At 41.1% G+C, this 23375-nt stretch overlaps 1 protein-coding gene across 1 annotated transcript in view; it reads right to left on the bottom strand.

The window, feature by feature from the left end:
* Positions 1 to 23147, bottom strand: part of PCCA (propionyl-CoA carboxylase subunit alpha) — a 264605-nt gene extending 241458 nt beyond the window's left edge. Inside the window, exons 1-4 of the mRNA XM_042866368.1 lie at positions 23060 to 23147; positions 16920 to 16997; positions 13684 to 13731; positions 13522 to 13590 (exon numbers count right to left, since the gene is read on the bottom strand). Of these exons, the coding sequence (XP_042722302.1) occupies positions 13522 to 13590; positions 13684 to 13731; positions 16920 to 16997; positions 23060 to 23119 (255 nt within the window). The 5' untranslated portion in view covers positions 23120 to 23147. The remainder of the gene's footprint in view (positions 1 to 13521; positions 13591 to 13683; positions 13732 to 16919; positions 16998 to 23059) is intronic.
* Positions 23148 to 23375: the final 228 nt, after the last annotated feature.

The raw sequence follows: 23375 nt of genomic DNA, 5'->3' as shown, positions 1-23375 counted from the left end.
GTGTTTTTGTTTTTTTTAAAGAGTAGAAGCTAGGATTGATTAAAGATATCCTTTTGTATCTGTAAATTACAGGAAATACAACAGCAGAATCCATATTCATACTGTAGTCTTGTAAACTTAAGACTTCAAATTCAGCACTAAATTACAGGATAAATTGAGGTTGAAATATTAAGTGTCACAGGTGGCATTAGAAAAACAGATTCACAAACTAAAAAAAATGGAGACTTCACAGTGGCTTCCACAAAGTGATGGCGCACATTTAAAAGTGCTTCATTTTAAAAAAGCACTGAGCAAACAGTTGTGGTTGCAGCTGGAAGAGATTTCTAGAGCCAATCCAATTTTGCACACAATTTCTATTTCAGCAATCTTCTGGATCCTTCTGTCTTGAAGACGAGTAGGTAACAATTACTACCTCCCAGTGATTGGGAATCTCCCATAACAACATGACATTTCAAAAAGACAGCAGTCTCCCACCAAAATCACCTCCTTCCCTCACCTCTCTCACATGAATCCCATCCAAGGCCATACTTTCCTACATCTATTTTGTTTGCTTGATATCCACCTGATCTTTCACTCCACTTAGTACTACAGCTAGGCACAGCAACCTGAGAGCCTAGGATTGGATCCTCTCAGAAAAGGACAAAGCAAAGAAAGCACTGATTATCTCATATTTTGCCATACACTTAGTCATTATGAGGTTGCTCAACAACATAGTTTTCCTCTTCCTTCCTTTCACTGTCAATACATAGCACTGATGCTAAGGTCAACTCCCCTGAAGTCCAAGGTTGTAGTTCTGCTATTTGTCTTACTTATCCTGGGAGAAGTAGACCTCGAGAGTCCTGAATGGATTTCTGTTTCCAGCAGCTATCAGGATAGCTAAAAATCCCACATTAATACTAGAGTCCATGAGAACAAGACTTCCTTCAGTTTTCTTAAGCAGGTTTTTTCATCTTTTCATCAGGTTTGTAGCAGACATTCACAGTGTGGTCTGCTTGCAGAAATCACTGCCTTTCCTATACTGAGTCTATTCTTTACTTATTCTAGGATAGCCTCTAACAAAGCTTTTGGCTCCACAGACTGCATGCAAAAGAACCCACCAGTGTTTGTCCTCCACAACCCTGCAGTCAGCTGCCCTTCTTCCTGCAGCTCCTTCATCTGCAATTCAGCAACCCAGCCACAGAATTCCTCCTTACTTGTGAGGACTCCACTACCCTGCTCCTACCAACAGCCTCAAGGAATAGCACCAAGAATTTGTTATAGACCATGACATGGATGACCACATGTATACTTCTTCCATGTACTTCTAAATATTAATCTTGCCAGCAGTCACAAATTAATGATTAACATATGTTCATCTGCTCAAAGCTGCTTTTCCTTCACACTTATAACAGAGTTTACTAAGCAATAAGGTCACGGAACAACTTCTGCAGGGAATATCATAACCAGTCCATAATATGTAACTGATATTACTCCTAAAGTATCCTTTGGAAATGCAGCATTGGCAATACACGCAAATGGACAAGCATCAATTTGAAATTATGTTTGAAAGACATCGTACTACACAAGCTTTAAGGATCTCCGATTTCTTGCTACATGCACGCAATCTCCATTTGATGCAAGGTCCCCAGCGAAGTCTGACCGAGGCTCAGGAAGACTCTCCTGTAGTCACTAAACTAGACTCTTCACCATACATGCATTATCAAAGACCACAGAGGTTGGAAGGGAGCTCTAATCCAACTCCCTTGCTACACAGAAAAGCACCCAGGAGGGTACTGACCATCTCCAGAGGAAACTCCACAACCTCTTCTGGGCAACTTGCTCCAGAGCTCTGTCACCCTCACAGTAAAGAAGTTCATCTGCCATCAGGCCTCCAACTAGATTCTTCCCTGCTGATCAAAACACTCTAAGCTCTGTCAGTCAGCCAGTTCTTAATCCACCTCACTGTTTGCTCACCCACCACATGCTACCTAAGCTTACTTACAAGGATGTCATGGGAGACAGTGCCAAAAGCACAGAGAAACAAGATCAGAATTACCAACAAACATTTACATACCCATATTATTAAGACAAAACAAAATTTCCCTAAGAGAATGGAGGTTCTATTTGAATAAAGCTTTTCTTCATAAACTTTTACAAGTTATCTTTCGAGCTACCTATTCAGCATTTTAAATCACTGGAGGAAGTCAACTCCTAAAAGAAATGATAGTCTGATATCTATGCTGCTAAATAATTGAACATTTTAAGTCAGTACTGAAGCACACAGATTTTCATTCATTGGCTATATTAGATATGAACAGATTTTAATAAATGTCATTTAACAGCATCCTTCAGAACTTCTACTATAGAACATCACAAAACACTAGAAATGAGTAGTCCGAATACCAAGGAACTGGAAAAGTAATACACTGTTTGAGACCACTTCCCTTTACCTTTCTTTTAATTCTCAGGAGACAACAACGCCTGCCAAGGTAAGTAGAGAAGCATCACAATATCCACAGCTTGGCAAGTCACCTGATCCTTAAGCAAGCAGCTGTAACACACTGAGAAAAGTCTGTCAAAAGAAGTGCCAACCAACATGGTCTGGAAGATCACCTAGTCACACCTGTTCTTAATGCACAAAATAAATCCACAAACTAACTGCAATCACTGGCCACATGCCAATACCCCACAATGCTCAGTGGGAATCTTACCTGCATGCAATTCAACACAGTTGCCTCAGCTTCCATTCACATTCCACTCCTGCAGGGAGCCATTCTCAAACAGTTGTGTTATTGTGGGACCCGACGTCCAAGATGGGTGTTCACTGTACCCATCGCTGCACACACTTAAAGAGCCATGGCCCCCTGATTATGATCTAATATTACAAAGGAAATGTAATGGGAAAGGGATACAAAATTAATGATTTCGTAACAGATTTTGTAGGATAAGCATTACCTGGAGACCAGGACTTCAATATTTCTGGGAAGAAAAAAAAAACAGTCCTCGAGTATCATAAAGGAAGAGTACATATCAGCTCCAGTCAGGCATCTCAAACGATTCATGTGGAAGAAAGGATGAAGAACTGTGTCCTCCTCCCTTCCCACTCCCTCCTTGCAAAGGATTATCATCCACTGCCCCCAACAGGTACTATCAGCATCATGCCCAATCTGTAGTTGCTTCTCAACCAATGCTTTTGGAAGCTGTGTATGGAATAAAATGGGCAAGAACAAAATTATAACAGGTCAGCCTTAAAGACATGCTTCCCAGTAGCTGATGTTCCATTACTACAGAAAGCAACAAAGGAGATGGCATGCACAAGCAAACTGAGTTGCAAGAGTGCCGAGAGCCCACATTACAAAAAGTTGCACTTTAACAATTTCCAATGTCCTACCTTACAAGGTCCCATACATTACTCAACATATTACATACTCAGCAGATGAGCCACTATTAAACACTACCTACAAAGAAGCCACAAGCAGTTAGTGCAACACTACACATCAAATCCATACTTACAGACTCAGAATACGTTTGTAATGCCTGATTAGTACAGCAAGATGGAGACAAACTGGAAAAACGTTTAGTGATTATTCTAGTGAAATTAGTGATTTTGGTTTTGTGTTTCTATATGTACTTGTTTTGATTTAAAACAAAAAACCTACAAGCTGTTAGAAAACTCCTTTTTGGAAGCAATTTCAAGCACCTATTAATAATACTATCATTTAGAAACATTGCTTTATCAATTCCCAATGAAGATCCAAAACTAAGCTTCAAGGATGACTATACTGACCTCAAAGATTCAGTTTTAGCCAGACACTAAGAGACAAGTACCAAACTAAATATTATGACATATCTGGCTTTCACTATTCAAGTGAGCCAAGATACAAAAAACATCCCATTAGCAAATAGAAGTTTTATATCTCTTGACACTTAAAGGTCTTTTGCAGGCAAAAAAAAAAAGAAAAATTTGAATGCACTACTATGAAAATCAGTTTTTTCCACTGTACTTGCTTACTCATGCATTCTCAAATGTGCTTCCTGTTAACCTGACAGAAACTTGAGGGCCTTTCTAATAATAAATTCCCATTTATGGATAGTTATAGTTGTGAGGCATGATCAGCCTAGCTGGTAGGAAAACATTCATACGTATGCAGGCATCAAGGAAAACAAATATGTACGTTTCACATGAGGTAAGAAAAGGCAGTTGCCTAGTTACCTAGAATACCACATCTCTATGAAAAAATATTTATAAAGCAATCATAAAAACAGTGAAAAGCTTTTTCATGAAGTAATTTAAAGTGGATTTTATAGATTCAATTCTGAACAGTTCACTTATTCTAAGGATATTGACAGACTGACACAATTTCCTAGTAACAAGTTATTATTGTAGATATGACTTTCAGATGATCACTATTCCTCCTCTGATTTCCCCCAATACTAGACAAGACCAGAAGATATAGTTTCTTTTAAATAACCATCACCATATGCATTTGAAACAAATGCCAAATGATTGTAGTTACTACTTAGAATTCAGTAGTAATGAAGGGTAAAAGAAAGAGCACCTCAAACTTGTAAGACCGTCTTACTGCAAGCAACCAAATGAAAGAAAGATGCTTTATAAAAACAAGAAAGTATAACCTAAGGCTACAATACCAATTAAAACAGCAATATATACATTCACTCAAGGACTTTTAAAGACTGTTCCACTTCCTAACCATTTCTTCAACAGTCCCACCACACAGGTCAGTGCTGGGAAAAAGGAGCAGGGAAGGAAATAGGTGTCAAAGATACAGGCTCATACTACCTTAAATCAGTAATCTGTAATGTCTCACAAAAGACAAGTGGGAGCAGGTAGTCTCCTTTCTGCTGGTCCCAAACACATGTTCAGATAGCATCAACCACAGCACTCACGAAGCTGTTTACTGATCTGCATTTCTTTTCCTTGCACTCTTTCGGGACAGATAAGCAGCCAGCATCCATTTACCAAAGACTGCACAGGTACTGGTGCCAACAGAAATGTCAGGTACACAGGAGATAGAGAGGTAAGAATGGGAAAGAATTATTCTTTGTATACAGTGTAATTTCAAAGTGGCTATACCCCAAGCACTTCTGAAAACTATTCACAAATACTGCTTGGGTTTATCACTGCCTGTGAGCCCTAATAGTAAAGGGAAATTCAGCCCAAGGCCTGCTAACTAATTATTACACCCACACAGATAAGAAATAAGATTACTGAACAGCATTGCTCATGTGTAGCACTTGGAAAGTGCTTGTTCATATGTGCATACTTGAATGCACACAACGCAGCTGATAGCAAATAGCACAGCTGGGACAACATAAACCACAGAAGCAGCAGAAGTGAATCAGCGCAGTGGAAAAAGTGGCTGCTGAAGACCTAGGTGAAGGAAGACAACAGGATAGAGACAGGACATTCAAAGAGCCTCAAAAGGAAGGGAAGGCTCCAAGGACCTTTTCTTCTCATCTCCAAGGAGGTGAGGCAGCAGAATATCATGCACCTCTCCACTAACCTCTTTCAGAAAGGAACACAGTATAGCTAATTTGGTCATGCTGACATTGTTTATCTTCATTAAAAAAATAAAAAATATAAAAATATTGCAATTGCCAGCACAATCTCGGGAAAGAACCAAGGATCAGCACAAACGAAATAAACAAGAACAAGTTCACACCAGTGGACTTTTGGAAAGCAATTCACTGTAATCGGCAGTAGGTCTGAGCCAGCATTATGGCAGCAGGAGTCATTGATCCAGAACTGCCAGTTTCAAGCAGTGTCATCAAGCCACGCTGGTTATAGAGGAAGGAGCTGTTTGCCACTTCTTCATTCCCCCAACAACAAAAGCCACACATTCTCAAAGCTGAGCAATCTAGTGGCTTCAGCCCTTCCCAGGCTGTTTGCCAGGACTCTAAGGTCGAGGCGCTCTCTCCAAACAGGTCAGAGTACTGCAGCCAGCACAGCAGCAAAGGTCAGCTTAACTGATGGCTGACCTACTCCAAACTCATCTTCCTTTCAATAAAAGGCTCCAGCATCTATCAGACATTCTACTGAAATATTTTAGCATACTAAATCAGAAGAAAACATTAACTTGACAAATAAGGTGCCTGTTACATTCAAAGCATTGAAGCAACACAAGGTCAGCAAAATGCCCAGAAAGGCAAAACCATGCAAGCTAGCAACTACAGCAGCTTCAGGCAAGTGTACATCAGCATTTAAGTTACAAGTCTTGAGCGTGAGAACAGCTATAAGATCATCTTCCAGGCAAAACTCAAAATATACAGTTCAGAAAATATATCACATCACCACTGATGGGCACCAAGTCAATAGTAGCAAACAGGATCTAATCCATAACAGCTAAGATGCAGACAACAGGGACACTACACAGATCAATCACTTCACTCTAGGCAGATATCAGTACCCACAGAAACACAGATACAGTTTACTGCTGCGGAGACGCCTGGGCATTCAAATCACAGCTAGCTTGTGACCAAATTCCTGCATCTTGTCATCCTAAGACCAACCATTTCCTCCAAATGAGCTTTATGTTAAGAAATTAATTTTAATCTGTGTATTGGTCCTTCATATAAGGAATTTGGTAATTAAATAACTCTTCACAAAGACCAGATGATTTCAGTTCAATCCCCTCCTTCCAATACACACTTCCCACGTTCAAGGAGTGTCCCAAAAGGTGTGCACCATGATGCCTAAAGCTTTCTGTTCTGTAGCCTTCTGCTCAGCATAACACCTTCATCCAAAATCCAAGTAACACTATCTTAGCCACCAAATAACACAAAAGGAATGTGTTTGTCCTTATTCCAAAGGTCATACACATTTTGTGCCATCCTATCACTGACTAAAATGCATAGTCTTTGGAGAACAGCCTGAAACCTCGACCTTAGAGCTCTAGTGAGCCCCACTAAGTTACATAATTTTAGGAGAAATTTAAGCTTCTACAAGCCAACAAAAATCAAGTATTTCTTTATCAGCAGCAGCCTCCACTCATTCACTTAGAAGTTATGGTACAGTTTTAAAAGAAAAAGCAGTCTGTGCTTGGCAGACAAGACACAGTTTTGAATAAAACTATGCTCTTCCCACGGAGATATTCACAGGAAGATCAATACCAACATCTCATGCCTTACGCAAGTGTTGATTATTTAACTCAGTAAGGCAAGGGGACAGAATAATTGACATTTCCACCACCTCTTGTACAGAAACTAGCAGCACGCTGCCTTATCTTTGAAGACAAAGACAACTGACTTTATTATGTATGGTTTAGCTGTAACATAAGACAAATATTGAAGAAAGAGCAGAACACCAACCACAAACCTGACCCTAGTGCTCCCTTTGCATGTCCTGGCACACTCTTACGCTGCACCACTTATTAGCAATTGATTGCTCCAGATGCAGTGCACAGGAGCAGAGAGTCCCCCTCTGTACACTTTAGACATCAGTCTGGAAAACATGTTCTTGAACAAGACAAAACATGAGTGTTTTCTTTTCCTATAGGTACTTGAACTAGATCTCCCTTCAGGTTATCTGAGCACAAAGTGCCATCAGGAGGCAATGAGCTGTCAACACCCCCCACAGCAGGGGGGTTGGAACTAGATGATCTTTAAGGTCTCCTCCAACCCAAGTCATCTTCTGATTCTATGATTCTAAAATGCTTGAATCACCATTTTTGTAGCAGATGACAGATTTGTTTTGTATATTTACAGAAGCAATCAACAACAAAAAAAAGTCAGTGTTCATCTACTCTGTGAAACCTCTGTATGTCAGTCAAGCAAAGCAAAGAAGCAAACAAGCAAAGAAAACTTCTCAGTTTCAGATAAACTCTTCAATATAATAATGTCGGTGATTTTTTTTTTAAGATTAATACAATCCACATCCCCCCCTATAATTTTTTTTTTGCCAGCTACATTTCTTGAGAACAAAGAACAGACATCCTGTTAAGCTGTAGGGAAAAAAAATCTTCTAAGTTTTTATTGTTTAAGTCAAAAGCTCAGCTTGTTCACCCAAATTCATTCCACCCAATAGAGACTTGCTATACAGCTTACAAACTTAATCAGCTTCGCATTTCCCCTAAAGAAGTTTCTTCTCTACTTCCTTCTGAAAAAATGGCTGCAGACTTCAAGCTTAAAAAAAGATAAGTTTGCATTACAAGTTTTCAGTTTATACATCCTTGGATTTCCCTTCCCCCTCCCATTTTCCTTCAAAGACCAAGATTTCATGTGAACAGATGAATGCTGTGCAATTAATTTTCACATCAATAAAAGCATTTGCATCATTTTTGCCTTTATAGTATCCAGCAGAAAAAGGTATTTCTCAAAAGTTAAACACTTAGCATACTAAAAGACTGTAAGCACAAACATCTCTAACACCTGAAGCCTAGTGAGTGACAGAAAAATTGCATTAAAGGGGCAAAACCAGCTGCCCAGTACTCCATGAAGTTTCAGTAGTTTACATTACTTTCCCATGGGATTTTTTCAGTCATGTATAGTTCATTGCTTCATATGGCTATAGAATCCCTGCTGTGTTAAAAAATGCCAAATAAAATTATATCTCATTCACTGCTTTATGCTATACCTTCTTTTGTTCAGATCCAATTAGTGAAAGCCTGTTCTTCATTTATCATACTTTTAGCTGATTACATTAGGCACTACAATAGTTCTCTAGCTTTCCTCGACAATGTTTGCACCATCAGTGTTACATTTATGGTTGAGGAGGCTCTTTCATCTTAACCCTCTATTCCAATCAGTTCAGGGGGAAAAAAAGTACATACCATTACTCTTTTTTCACTGAAAATTCTTTGCTTGTTTTCTCACCCCAAAAATAATCCCAGATGTTTGCATTAAATTCAAATGTCCAGATTCTATTGCTCCTTACATACCCACGTATAAAGAATTAGTGCTTCACAATTTGAACTCTGAAGAAAAAGTAGCATTTTGCACAGTTTGTCAGCTTCTTTCCTGCTCTTCCCCAAAACATCATAAAATACAGAGTATTAACCAAGACTGTCAAGACTCTAAAATGCACAAATTGCAACCTACTTTCCTGAACATACACAGCACCTCATGGGCATCTTTGTTCTCTAAGAGTGTCTCAGTCATCTTGCCAGATTGCTCTTCCCTAAACTATGCTGATTTTACTTAAGGACATTTGTTAAAGCAGCAACTTCTTTTCTACAGCATCAATAACACCAAAAATTATCTTTCTGCTCATTCACATCCCTTAGGCAGTGTAAATGTAATCCAATCCCATTTAATATCATTTCCAGCTACCTACAACTTCACATTAATGCACAGTAACTCACAAACCCCTGATGTCACTTACATCCTTTTAAGCTTTAATGTTGCTGTCCTATCAGCATAACAATTCTTGTTTTTAGCCTATAGGAATACTTCAGATATTTTTTTTTTTTTTTAAGTGAACCAGACTGTAATTTATTCTTTATTTCCCTCCCTCAAATAAGCATTAGCTGGCTCTCAGCAGGCTGTTCAATTTTTGCCATATTCCCAATTTAGTACAGTCCTTTCTGCTCATAAGTTGCTACAGTTTTTAACTTCTTGAAGTCAAAATTCTCATGTACTTTCCTAGCCTATTTACCTTTATTAAGATGTACATTTGGGATGTCAAAATGAGTACTGCTTTAACAGCACACAGAACTTTTGCCTTTGTTCTGTAGCAACCAAATCTGGAGTAACAAAAGTAGCTTCACTCAAAGCATGTATGTATTTCAGCTATTCCCACCACTTCCATTTAACACTGAACTCTACAAAGATGTGTCAGTTTTTACATTGAAACATTTAATTGCATATTAAATGGAAGAATTCCAAAAAGTCTTTCAGAGTGAAGCTTTTGGAGTAACAGCTCACCAGCAAATTAATCAAAAAAAAAAAAAACCAACACTTCTACAGGTAAGTATATCATTTCTACACAAACACCAATGAAAGTACCTACTAGAATCATTTAAGCATACGACACTGGATAGGGAATAAACAAGAAGCTGTTATTGAAGAGTTTGAATTGCTAGATGCTTTGTGTTTGGGGTTTTTTTGTTTGTTTTATTTTGTGAGTTTTTATATAGGCACACCAAAGCTGCCCTACTTCAATTTCAATTGTTTTCAACCAGAATGGCAGAAAGGAAAGCCAGAAAGATGCAGACAACTGACTTTTAAAGTTACTTGTACAAGAGAATTGCTACCAAGAATATCAGACTACCCACATTTTAGTAAGTAGCTACACAGGTAAGGTAATAAGGGGTTTTACTGGATCTCAGAGGTTGCTCCACCTTCTAAACAGGAAGTTTACCTCCTTCAAATCATTATGTTCTTAAACACTTCATTAAAAAGCATTTTTGTAAACAGTCCCTGTATACTCATCACTTGAAATCAGGTCCCACTATTCTTAGTAAAGACAAATAGCTTTAGGATGGGCTGGTGACTGAACCTTTACATTTATTTCTGCCTTTGTTCAGTGATTATCACCATTTAAAAAAAAAAAAAAAAAAGCAGATTCACAACTCTTACAAATCCCACCACTAAGCAAACATTTTCCTCCTATAAACTCATTCAGCAGGTTGCATTAGCTGCCAAATCTGATTTCAGCTTGACATCTTGCCACTGCTGGTTCAACCAAGTAGTTACCTGCTGATGCAATCTGAACAGAAATAAACAATGTATGTCAAGCCAAGTTTGCCACTGCTTTATGATAAGTAACACAGTCAAACAATTTGGCCTCTGGACACATCTATCCTAACTAGCCATCACGCACACCTCTGCAATGGCCAGGTCATTCACAACAACAGTGAATGACTGGAGATATCCTAGTCATTAAGTCATTAAGTCAGATTACATTAAGCTATCTCCAGTTACACATCCAAAGAAGAGATTAAAAGAGACATGGTAGACACACTACATCAGTTATTCCAAAAGTAATGCCTACTATTTATTTCCATGGAAACTACAACAGATATAAAGAGCACTGTAACATTATTTGACAAATTCTCAGCTATAAAACAATATTCTTCAAAATTAAATTAGCAATGAACAACAGCCTGTATGCCACGCTCCTAAAGATCTGTGTCTGCAGAGGCTACCCACAGCTGCTGTCACTGCTGAAATGCAACCCACCACCTCACTGTGCTCACATCCACTGGCTGGCCTCCATAACCATTCAGTAAGCATCAATGACTGTCAGAGGATGCTACTTTTTCTGCACTAAGGAATTTAATGACACCCCTTTGCTTCACACGTGCTTCCCTGTCAGACTGCCCATACACTGCCATCAGTCACACAGCAACAAAACGTAATGGAATACTGATGGGAAGGCTCAGTCTCTACTATTATCAACCAACATCCACCTCTGACATTCTGGGCCAACATAATAAAATAGAAGGCATTAGTTTTGGAGTAGCTCCCATACAGTTAGACCAAGAAACCACTTATGTAAATAGTATCTGTATTAATACCATGTTTTAATCAGTTAGAACAGCATTTTAAACAACCTCTCTCACTTTCCTTAAATACTGAAAGCTTCTTCAATGCACCCAGCTAATCCGTAAGTTGCACAGCTCAATTTGTTGGCCTAAGTAAGGATCCAAAGAAGCTAAGCAGGCAATACTTAACCCTCATAGAATTGCTAGCATTATCTTTGCCCATAAACTCAAAGTGTCAGCATCTCATTTGACATGTTAAGGTTATGAACTGCTCTGAATACCTTATTGAATTTGAGACACCAGCTTGAATTTACTTTCTCTTATGAACTATTATGAATTAAACACCCTACATATATATATTAAAGTTAAGATGGCACAGTAGATTGAAGCAGAATAGCTATTATATTTTCAGTTCTTTGTAACACATCACTGGTACTCCCTTCTGTAAGGTCATGAGTTGTACTTTTTCCTGTCATTCTTATTCCCTCATTATAATCTTCAATCTCAAGTCTTTATGCATTACTTTCAAGTTTTCCATACTCTCCAGTTCATAGCAGTGCCCATACAATAAAAATAAAGGCATCCAGATGCACTCAAAAGACCAATTCATTTTTCAAGTCCTGTTACCAACTGGTGAAAGATCATACTGTCTTTTTTAAAGAAGTTTTATTGTATTTTCAGAATTCATGCCAACAAACAAGGTTATGCAACACTGCTAAACAGCAGATCCATTTATCCAAACAGCAGATACCATATGTATAAGATGGAATAGAAGTACACATTAGCCTGCTTCTGTCTTACCAGAAAGATCATGGACTTTATGAGTAGTTTGTACTTATTTCTACTTAATTCTCGGCTTCCAGAAGAATGAAGATGTATAATGCCTAACACCCATCTATTAAGAAATCATTTCTCAATTCACAAGCTTCTATATGCTTCTAGTTGTGCTAACTGGCTACCAGTTAAAATCCAGAGCAAGTGTTATTATTCTCCAGCACCTAAAGAAAACTATTACTTGGCACAGAAATTCATTTGACTCATCTGAGTATAATCTAGTTTCAGACCATTATTATACCCACAGTCTACTTATTCGAACCAAGCAAAAGAACTGAGACAACAGCTGTGTCAGAGTCCAAAATTTTCAACAGTTCTCATCTCTCACTCAAATCTGAAAACAAAGCTCTCCTAACTAAACTTTCCTAAATTCCACGACTCATGCTCCAATTTTTCAAGTGCTGATGAACCTAAGTCCTGCCATGCATAAAATCCACATTTTTTTTCCCTTTCATCTTGCCTAGGGACCTCTCCCATTAAATTGTAACACTGGTTTTCAGCTCCCAATCCCAATAAGCAATTCAGAACCTCTAGGCCTTTCTCCTGTTGCAGTTCCTGCAGGCAAAGAGTAATAAGATGTATAGTCTTGTTGACTGTAGAGGACAAGTATGAATATACTTGCTGTTGTATGCTGTAACCGAATTAAGATATTTTGAAATAAACTGCATAGAAAACTACAAGACCTAAAAAAGGGGTAAGCATCTAGACAAGTACCTTCCCTATCTAGAGAGCCATTTAATTACTTTCCTGACACACTGATGAACACACTTCAATATCTGCATCAAATGTAACAGCTCTGGCATACTTGGTAGCTATCTGGTAGGAGAGAGCATTCCTCTGGTAAGCAGAAAGCATAAATTGAAGGTAACAGGTAGAGGAACCATTCATATTGAGTTCTCCATCTCCTGCAAACCATTTTTAATTACCCTTGGTGCTCATTAGCAAAACAAAACTTTGGGTTAACTGCCACTCTTGCTGCACAGAGCAACTACCTATTAGGTGTTACTGTGTTCTCTCCCAGAATTGAGGCATAAAGAGCAAGATAACATTTACAATGAGCAAAGCACCAGAGAGTTCAAGCCACATACTGCTAAATACTTGCCCAATCCATCAGTACCTCCCTTCTTAAGCACGTGGAGTAAAGGGCATATGCAAAAGATGCTTCAAAACCTCAAACATGCCTGCCATTATACGAAGGCAGGTTGCTTAATAGCTGCAAGTCATCTTGAACCCTATCTATCATTTGCATTCAAGCAGTACTTACAGCATTGGCATCAACGTCGCTGTGTATGGCAACAGTTTTAATCCCCATCTTCTTGCATGTTTTGATGACCTACCACACAAAAAAAATGAAAGCTATCAATATTGAAAACAAATAGCTTAAGAATAAACTACAAAAGGAAAAAACTTAAGATTACATACTTACTCGGCATGCAATCTCTCCTCTGTTGGCAATAAGGAGCTTTTCAAAAGTCTGAAGGGAAAAGAACAACGACCTTGAGAGATGAACACATTACAAGTTTCCCTCCCTTCAGAAAACATTCCTTTCTCCTCCACTTCCAATAAAACACTGGTTTACCCAGAAGCCTGCAACTCTGAGTTCACCTACTTTAAAAGGGTTCTGCTGATTTATCAATAACAATATAGCACAAACTGTATGCTAGCCTAGATATGTACTAGTACATACACAGGCTCAGAACAGATAGAAAGGTGTTGACTACTCACATCACCATTCCCAGGATTTCCTCACCATGCACAGTATAGAAATTAAAACCCCACAAAAGCTGCAGGAAGCAATCAAGTCCAGGGAAGAGACATTCACAAGCACTGCCAAACAACAGCCTTAGTTCCCAGAAGTGTTCAAGTTGCATATGTTGAACGCACACCAGATACTCAAAGGAGGCAAGCTTCCCAGGGATCGGCTTCTCCCCCCAAAACCTCAAACACATAAAGACCTCCACATGGTCCTTGCAGCTCTTGCTGAGTTGGTACAGGCCTTGATCTCCATTATAGAGAAGTAATGTGAGGAACCTGGCAAACTCCTGTACTGCCATCATGACATCATTACACACTCAATATTAAGCAGCAATCAAAGTGCAACAAAACAGCAAGTCACACTTTAGTAGGCATGTGAAATTCGCTGTCACCTTTCACAGTCCATTGCACTTGATGCTGTAAATACATCTTAGAGGCATGATAAGAGCACTGAAGAAGGGGATAACAAGCTGTCAGAAGACAATCAGCCTTACATCCTAAACAAAATTTTTCCATTAAGAAACTTGAGAGAAGCTCCGTGTAGAAACCTCAGTCCTGGCTGTAAGCACTATTGCTGCTATACCGGTTCACTTCCAACCAAGGAGGCTCAGTATCAAACACAGACCATCATCAGAAGGGACAATCCTGCCCTGCACACTCACCCCACTGCTTTTCATACTTTAGATGTGGCAGTGATGCATCTTCAGGATGCATCAGTTCAGCACACAAATTAAACAGCCCTACTCTGCCTCCTGAGTTCCAAATCACAAACAGGACAGGAAGCCAGCAGGCTCCTCCCTTCATGGGCAGCACACAGTTGCTCCAGATTAGTTTCATCTAACTACACCTCAAGACATTCTATAGCTGCTCTACCTCCCCTACTTAAAACAGCTGTTTCCCATATCATCTGGGGGAAAAAAAAGCATCGTCAGTGCAGCAGTGAAACTGTTCATTATCCCTGCAGTCATCAGGTTTGTGGAAGGGGCAGGTAGAGTGGAGAAAGGAACTGTAACACCACCATGGGAGTTTCCATTGCCAGACTAGGGTGGAACAAACAGACATACACAAGGTGCACTTGACCAAATTTACTATGTTTCTTCAAAGTCAGGGCTGAGCTAACATCTGCTGATCAGTTCCAGAATATTACCACATGGTAACAGCATACAGAAATTAAGACAAGAGCTGTAGCAAGCTTGCATGGTAAACTCAGCCAGCTCTGCCAAGGAATACACACCTCTGCTAAGCACTCAGACACATTTGCACCCTGTAAAGATAGATCACAAACATTCCTAAGCTAAGTCAATTATGAGAGGTACAAACATTGCAAGAACACAAATTGTTCCTGAACTTAAGCTTCAGCATGCTAGGAACCCAAAGCTCTTTAGGCATAGACTTGAAGGGAAATTTTTTTTAAAACTGCCAATACTTAGTGGTAAGGAGTATAACAACTCAAATACTTCATTGAGTTTTCCAGATTGTCAGAGTTGGAAGAGACTTTTAAAGGTCATTTAGTCCAACTCCCCTGCAGTGAACAGGGACATCCACAGCTTGATCAAGTTGCTAAGGTCCAGCCTGGACACCTTTTTGGTGTAACAGTTATTTTATTAACCAAGTATGCTGACATAGCAAAACAAGACTTTCAGTATTAGGATGTTATGAATATCTGTCATTTAATTTTCCAGTTCTGCAATATGAATACTAACAAGAAGAAACTTCACTTTATTTCTGCTGTTAACAAGATTTAAGTCCAGCAACTAAAAAAAGTTTTATTCACATGCTGCCTTCAAATAGCATGCAGCATTTCTTTTTTTAATGCAATCTCCACTAATTAGTATGCAAAAGACTGATACTAGAAGTGCAGTCGTTACAAAAACAGCAACACTGAGCAGAGAAGCCAGAAAAGACCTTGAGCTACTCATGGAAGCCACTGTCTGGAGTAATGCAGCTTTTAGTTAAGAGAAATCAAAGACATGATTACCTTGTCTCAGTGTAATAATGTCTATAAAAAAGGAATAGAACCTTGATTAAGAAAAGGCTTTGAGAATACGGGAAGAATTTAGTTAATTACTTCAGGAGAATTTTCCTGAGAATTTTTTCTGTTAGCCACAGTTCTCACTACATACTGGTATTTCTCTGCTTTCTAATACTGTTTCACTCCTAATTAATTGCACCTATGCTGGTAGATACAGCAAGTCCATGTTGAAACACTGGCATTCATGCCCTTTAGCAAGAGCACACCTCCAGCCACATTATTTTTTCAAGCGTGTTACTTCAGCAGCTATGCCAACAGCCGCCCACAGGAAAAGTTTTCCTTGGCTAGCAACTGTAAGCTGAGATTGCTACTGCATCAGTCTGTCAGCAAGCCTGACAGAAAACTCAGACAAAACCAGCAGCCTCATCCAAGACGTGGATTTAGCACACCCTGCAAACCTCACACATCCATCTTTATCCAAGCTCTGAAGTTTTCACTCTCACACGAGTAACAAGTTCAACTTGGACAAAGTGCATCTGACCATCTAACAAACACGCTACTGGTACTGCATTTTCCATATCTACATGAACATGTTTGCATGCATACACACGCAGTGGTGGTTTATGCCTATACCTCCCATACCATGTACAACGTTAAGAATAGCTCTGTCAAAAGAAAAACATGCTCGGGTTAGTATGTAACTTCCCCAAGCTCTTAACCACTTCAACATCTTAAGTCATGCACTTAAGACAGTATCCAATCTCAGTAGATATACTACATTAACATTTAGTAATTCAGTGACTGCAATTCAACGACTGAAGGGGTTACACTGGGAGAACTGCCATTGTTAGAAGCAGCACAGAGGAGAGCTTTGAAAGTCAAATGCCAGCGTTACAGTAAAACATCAAAGAGAAAACATGCACTACACTACTTACCTTTTCATTTGGATCATACACAGCAGAATACAGCTTATGTGATGTTTTAAGGCACCGTCTTGAACAAAGCGTTTCACACTATAGAAGAGAGAGGGAGTTACATGTCTTTTTTTTTTTTTCTCCCGCTACTATATTCTAGCAAGACAGAAACAGTTCATATACTGACATCTTGAGGAAAATCTTCCATATCATTCCCTACCCCTCCTTCCACTCCCCCACAAAGTGGATGGAAGCTGGCAAGGATCTGCCTCCCCACACAATAAACAGTAGCTAAGGACAGTTCAGAAGCCCTAGACAGAAGTCATTCTTCAGACCATGAGTGATTTTTTGCAAACTTGTGACCTCCTATTTCCTTCTTGTTTCAAGGAATACTTACCAATAAGTTCTCTAAGAACGCACATACAGGTATTTGTACACACTGGGGGTGGGGAGAAGCCCTCATTGCTAGGGAGTTGTTAAGTATACAGCAGGCAATGGACTAGGGCAGAACTGCTATCAAAAGAGCAACAGGCTTGAGAAGCAAGTTTGGCTCCCAGTCTTTTCCATCACAGTCCCATGATGACAGTGATCTAAGGAAGAAAAACATTTTCTCTAGGCTCATATTCCCTTATTTTTCCACAGCTACACCTCTCCCACTTTGCAACAGCATCATCCCATCCCCACCTGAGAGCATTCCCAGGTGATCCCATAATCTAGCAGGTCACTCATGCTACACCATGAACTACCTACACTTCTGCACTTCTTCATCTGAGGATGTGACAGTACAAGCTGCTTCAGGCAGTGAAGAAGAAAAATACCTTTAGGATCAGAATTCTGCCAGCTGCAACCACAACTATCAGCTGGCCATTATGCCAATTGCACCTTCAGTGACTACTGTTATCAAACTCCCATTAGGGGGAGGAGCAAGGACAGCTTCTAGACCATATTCTCTGAACCTCCAGGGCATACATGCAGTTAAGCAGGTGAATCTCTCTAATCCAAGACCCTATTAAGAGGGGTGCCTGTAGCATCACAAGTAGTCTGAAGTTGGTCATACAGGTCATACACCATCATATCTAAGAGTGCAACTGAGATTTATATCTCATGTTACTTAGATTACTCAATCACTTTTCTGGCATGAGATTTAGGAACTTGTGTAACAGGTCTAAACACCGTATCTCCCTATTCCTTTCACTGGATTTCTAGGTTTTGTTGCCCATTGTCCTAGGTGTCTTGTTTTGCAGTTTTAAGTAATTATCTGTCGAATAGGAACCTCAACTGCACCTCAGATGAGTATAAAAGGAAGGATCCAGACAGAACCTTCCCCAAAACTCCAGCTCCAAAGCAGCACATGGTCTGGTTGAAACACTTAGTGTTTCAGTGACCAGTGAAGAATGGGTGGATTTTAATCCCTTCCAGATGAAGGGAGCTTAGATCTGTTTCCCACATTCTGGCAAGCACTCAAGCATTACAAGAAGAGTCAGACACAACTTCACTGCTGACATCTGTCACTTCATTTTGCAAGAGGCTTATGAGTAAACAGTAGGTATACTTACAGAGAAACTTATTGCATCTACCATCATGCAGGAGCAACTGGAGATCACAGCAGCTATATCCAAACCTACCTTGATTCCTAACTATACCTTCCCTGGCACAGAGACTGAGCCCCTCCTCAAATGGGTTTCTATAGCCATCACTGATCTCTAATGCAAAATTCCTGGTTATTTAGCTTATTCACTACTAGCTTAGGTGTGCCCACTTCTCTCTACCAAATGAGGAATGGAAACTACCCAATTTCCCCCAAGACACTGGGGGGAAAAAATATACATGTATATCTCAGAACTCAAGCCTTAATCCAGCTCACAAAAGCTATTTTCCTCCAGATCCCTATTGCCAACTCATAGGGAAAGTCAAGACGAAAACACACTGTAGCATATTTTACCTGATGCTACTGATAGCATCTAGTGACTACTACAACCTAAAGATAGTGAGTATGCATGTCTATTTTATAAATGACATTATAAGGCAAAAGAAAAATGAAGGTTAACAGAATATTTTGTATTAACTGATATCTGGCTCAGCTTGACCTAGTGACCTTTTCATGTCCTGTGAAACCAGCACCGCTCAGTTGATTAATCAGGTAGAATCTGATACTGCCATAGCTTGTTACCTCCATTTGATAAATGTTTCAGCTCTTTAAAGTCCACAAACACAGACTACTGTTACTTATTTACAAGAGCTCAACTCTGAACTTAGAAGTTTGACTTTGAGCTTCCCACCTCTACTGAATCTACTCTTCTTGGTAAGCAGAGACAGCTCCAGCTGCTCCAGAAGGGACCTGCCACCACCAGAGCCAAGCCATGAGCAATTGGTTGTGCCTCTAGAAGAACAAATATGAGAGGTGGAAAAACTGCTGCACAACAGCAGCTGGGAGAGAGGAGCAAAAAAAATGCAAGAGAACAGCCCTGCAGCCACTGAAATCAGTGCAGGAAGAGGGCAGGAGGTGCTCCAGGTGCAGAGCAGCAGCTCCCTGCAGCTGCTACTGCTATCACAGCCTTGCCCCATACAGTACTAACACCATGCACTGCATTTATTTTGGAAAAGCATCCTGCTTTAGCTGTTAATTACACAACAGCAAACCTTTGCTCAGATCTGAACCAGTCCTAAAATAATTATGTTCTACTGATAGAGTGTGTATCAGAGAACAGGAAAGCAACCTTTAGTATTCTTCTCCCCCTCCCCCAAGTACTTTCCCTCTTTTGTAGTCTCTCAGATATCACTGAGCAGCCAAGCTCTTCTAACTACAGACCCTCCTGAAGTCAACTACAAACAAAAATACAGTACAAGGTTCAGTGAGGTCCATTGCATTACATGTACAATTATTTAATTCCTATAAAGCCTGGAATTGCCACGATTCTCAGAAGGGAGAGAGGAAACATTCCCACATTTGCCAACATAGCACATGAGCTACAAACAAGGGAACTCCCAACACCTAAGCCTGTTTTTAAACACTAAGTCACTCTTACACCCAAGGACCTTCTCCCTTGTGCCAATACAAAAGTTTGCACGGTCACATAGTGAATCAGACTAGTGAATATGCCCAGCTGAAAAGATACTCACAAGAAGTGGGAAAAGTCTGTTCTTCGCCAGATTTCAGTCCTGTTTATCCATTTAGACATTCAAACAGCAGAACTGGGACAAGTTGGAGGGAGACAGAAGCTGCAAGGCAATGGCTTATGCTCAAGACCTAACAGCTGCAGAAAGTTGGAACAGTTTCTCATAGCATCAGCTTAAATAGCTCCAGCAAGGCTAGAGCTGTGAAAGACATTACAGCACAAAAAGGATGATGTAAGAGTCACCAATGCAAAGTTTACAGACAATAGAAGAAAACAAAAACACATGAATAGTACCTCAGAACTAAGATTTTTTTTTTTTTTTTTTTGCTTTGTTTTTGAATCAACATCAACTTTAATGAGGTTAACTTTCTATCCAGAAAAATAAGTCCTACCTAAGCAGATGGCACAGCATGCTTTACCTGCAAAGTTCAAACAGCTACTCCTGGAAATGAGGTAAGTAAAGCAAGAGTGCTGTAGTTTATCTCTAGAAGGTCTGTGGTTTACATGCTAGAAACAGTCACCAAATTCCACAAGCATAGGGCTGTGCTCCTCTCCCCAAACCAGTGACCACTCTGACTCCTTACCCTTACGGTAACATAAGGTTACATATGGTAACAACAGGTAACTTCTATGACATAAAAACTAGTACCATACACAGATAAGCAACTTACCAGAGCCCAGAAAATTCCCATACATTTAGATCGGCAGTTAGAAAACTGATCCATGCTGATAAAAAGCCAAATGTCAGCAGTTCACTGTTGGTTTCACAATGCACTGCATTTACAGCTTTCTCCTGCACTTAAGTCTTTTTTTTCCCCCCCACTTTCTGTGGAGTTTCAAGACTGAAGCATCAAAAGACATTTCTCATCCTTACACAGTAGCTACTGCCTTCTTTCAAGATCAAATTTTTTTTCCTCGCTTCACAAATGCAAAGCACTCAAAAGGAAGATTTAGTTATAGTCCATACCGAATCAGTTCTGCATAAAATCTGGCACGGAAGTGTTAAGCATTAGATATGGGCATTATCTCTGGGCAGCCGGGTCTAGTGGTTGGCAACCCTGCACACAGAGGGGAGGTTGAAACCAGATGATTATTGTGGTCCTTTCCAACCCAGGCCATTCTATGATTAGAGCAATCCACTGAATCCCCTGTTCTGTTTCCTCACCACCCTTTTTCCCCACAAGTCTTTCACTGACTGCCATGGGAGAGTACAAGTCACCAAGGACAAGTGAGCAGCTACTAGTCCTATGAATTATTTTTTTTTTTTTAAATGCTCAGAGTGTGAAGACTTACATTATATCACATTTGCCTTTGAGCAAAGTATAAAAGAACCTATCAATAATTCCCGCACAAATCTGATTAAATGTTTTCTAGTGACTGAAATCTTGAAGGTGACTTTCACACAGAGATATTAAGGGCTAAAAATTACTTTGGTTGCCCAACCACACAAATCACCTATGTCACCGTGCTGTCTTCACAATGACAGACCACTCAACTCCATCATGCCTCCCTATCACTCCCCTTCCCCAACAGAACAGAGAGAGAAAACATGATTGAAAAAAAAGTACATGGGTTCAGATAAGGAAAGGGAGATCACTCACAAACTACTGTCATAGGTAGAACAGACTCAGTGTAAGGGAGATTAATGTAATTTATTATCTTTTAATAACTGACAAGCAGTAAGAACTAAAAGCTAATTTCCAGCCCTTCTGCCCCACTACACACTGTTCTTCACAGGCTGCAGCTCTGACTTGCAGGTGCACACCACGGTCTGTGCCTTCCTTCAGGCTCCATGGGCTCTTCCATGGCTGCACATAGAGATCTGCTCTGCACGGTGGGCTGCAGGTGGACAGCCTGCTACTCCATGGGCCTCTCCTGGGCTGTAGGGAACTGCTGCTCTGCACCTGATGCACCTCCTGCCCTCCTTCTGCACTGATCTGGATGGCTGCAGGGCCGTTCCCACACATTCCTCATTCTTCTCTCCCAGCTGCTGTTGTGCAGCTATTTTTCCTTTCCTTCAATCTGCTCTCAGTGAGCACATCCAGCATTGCTCACAGCTCAGCTCTGACAGCAGTAAGTCCATCTGAAGCAACTGCAGCCAGCTGTGCTCTGACAAGGGGCACCACTGGCTCTGCTCACAACCCCCTCACTACCAAAACCTCGCCACACAAGTCTCATGCAGCTGCACAATCCCTAAAGGCACGTGATAACTTTATGCAGTATATTTTAGGAGTCATATTTCTGGAGAGACACTTATCCCACACCCTCAGCTTTCTAGATACATAAAGTCCTCACCAAATGCATTAGTATAGTCCTACAACGAGCTTCTCGCATTTCCAGGAAAAGTAAGAGGAGCAGTATGACACAAGAGGGCTGTGACAGCTGAAATAACCACAGCTAAGCAGAGCAATGGGTGGCTAAAAGACAACACCTTGAGAAGGCAGTAACCCCTTGCTGCAAGATACGATTCTATTATACCACAGCAAAAATAACACAGAAATCCTTACCACATTTAAAGTACTATTTCAGTTACACCCTACCCCTCTGATTTCATGAGCTCACATGTAACGTAGTGACAGAGAAGGAAGAAACAGGAGCAGCATATAGCAGGGGAGGGGCAGCTGGGGGTTAGGGACAGGGTCTGCACCAGAGGGCACGGAACGGTCTGCCCAGGGCTGTGGGCACGGCCCGGACTGCTGGAGTTCATGGAGCATCTGGACACTGCTTTCAGACACAGGGCTTGGATTTTGGCCCTCAACCCCCATCGCCGCTTCCCATTCCCGCACGCCGCTGCCGTGCCAGAATCACGGGACTCCCCGCTGTCCCCAAGCCCGAAGGCTCAGCGAGCTCCGTGCACCGCCCGCCAGGCTCCGGCCGGCTCCGAGTCCCCAGCACGGGAGGAGCCGCCTGCTACCGCCGCAGCAGCAGCAGCAGCACAGGAATCTCCCACTCCTCCCTTCCCCAACGCGGCCGGAAGGGGAGACCTCCGAGCGCTCGCACGGCAACACGCCGACCACCCCCAGCGCCGACCGCTCGCACTCTCACCTCTCGCAGCGCCCTGCGGCCAGCTCGCGCACCGTAGCGCAGCACCAACACCGCCGCCATGGCTGCCGCCCTCCCGGACACCCTTTCACCCGGCGCGGCGCGGGGCGGGGCGGGGCCGGGCCGCACGCAGCCAATCCCCGCAGCCGCGGGGGGCGCGAGGGGTTGGCGGCCGCGCGCCCGGGGCTCGAGTTCTGAGCGCGCGCCCGCGGCTGAGCGTGCTGCTGCGGGCGGGCGCGGAAAGCGTGCCTGGTCTCGTGGCATCCTCGTGATTTTTCTCCGGCTCCGAGCACGCTCGCTCCTTTCAGGGTTGCCAGGC

The sequence above is a fragment of the Lagopus leucura genome, unplaced genomic scaffold (genome assembly GCF_019238085.1).
Source record: "Lagopus leucura isolate 7727_CA_CO unplaced genomic scaffold, USGS_WTPT01 Super-Scaffold_100001, whole genome shotgun sequence".
In the NCBI taxonomy this organism is placed as follows: domain Eukaryota; kingdom Metazoa; phylum Chordata; class Aves; order Galliformes; family Phasianidae; genus Lagopus; species Lagopus leucura.
Note: the sequence above shows the minus strand (reverse complement) of the source record. Positions and strands in the feature narration are given on the sequence as shown.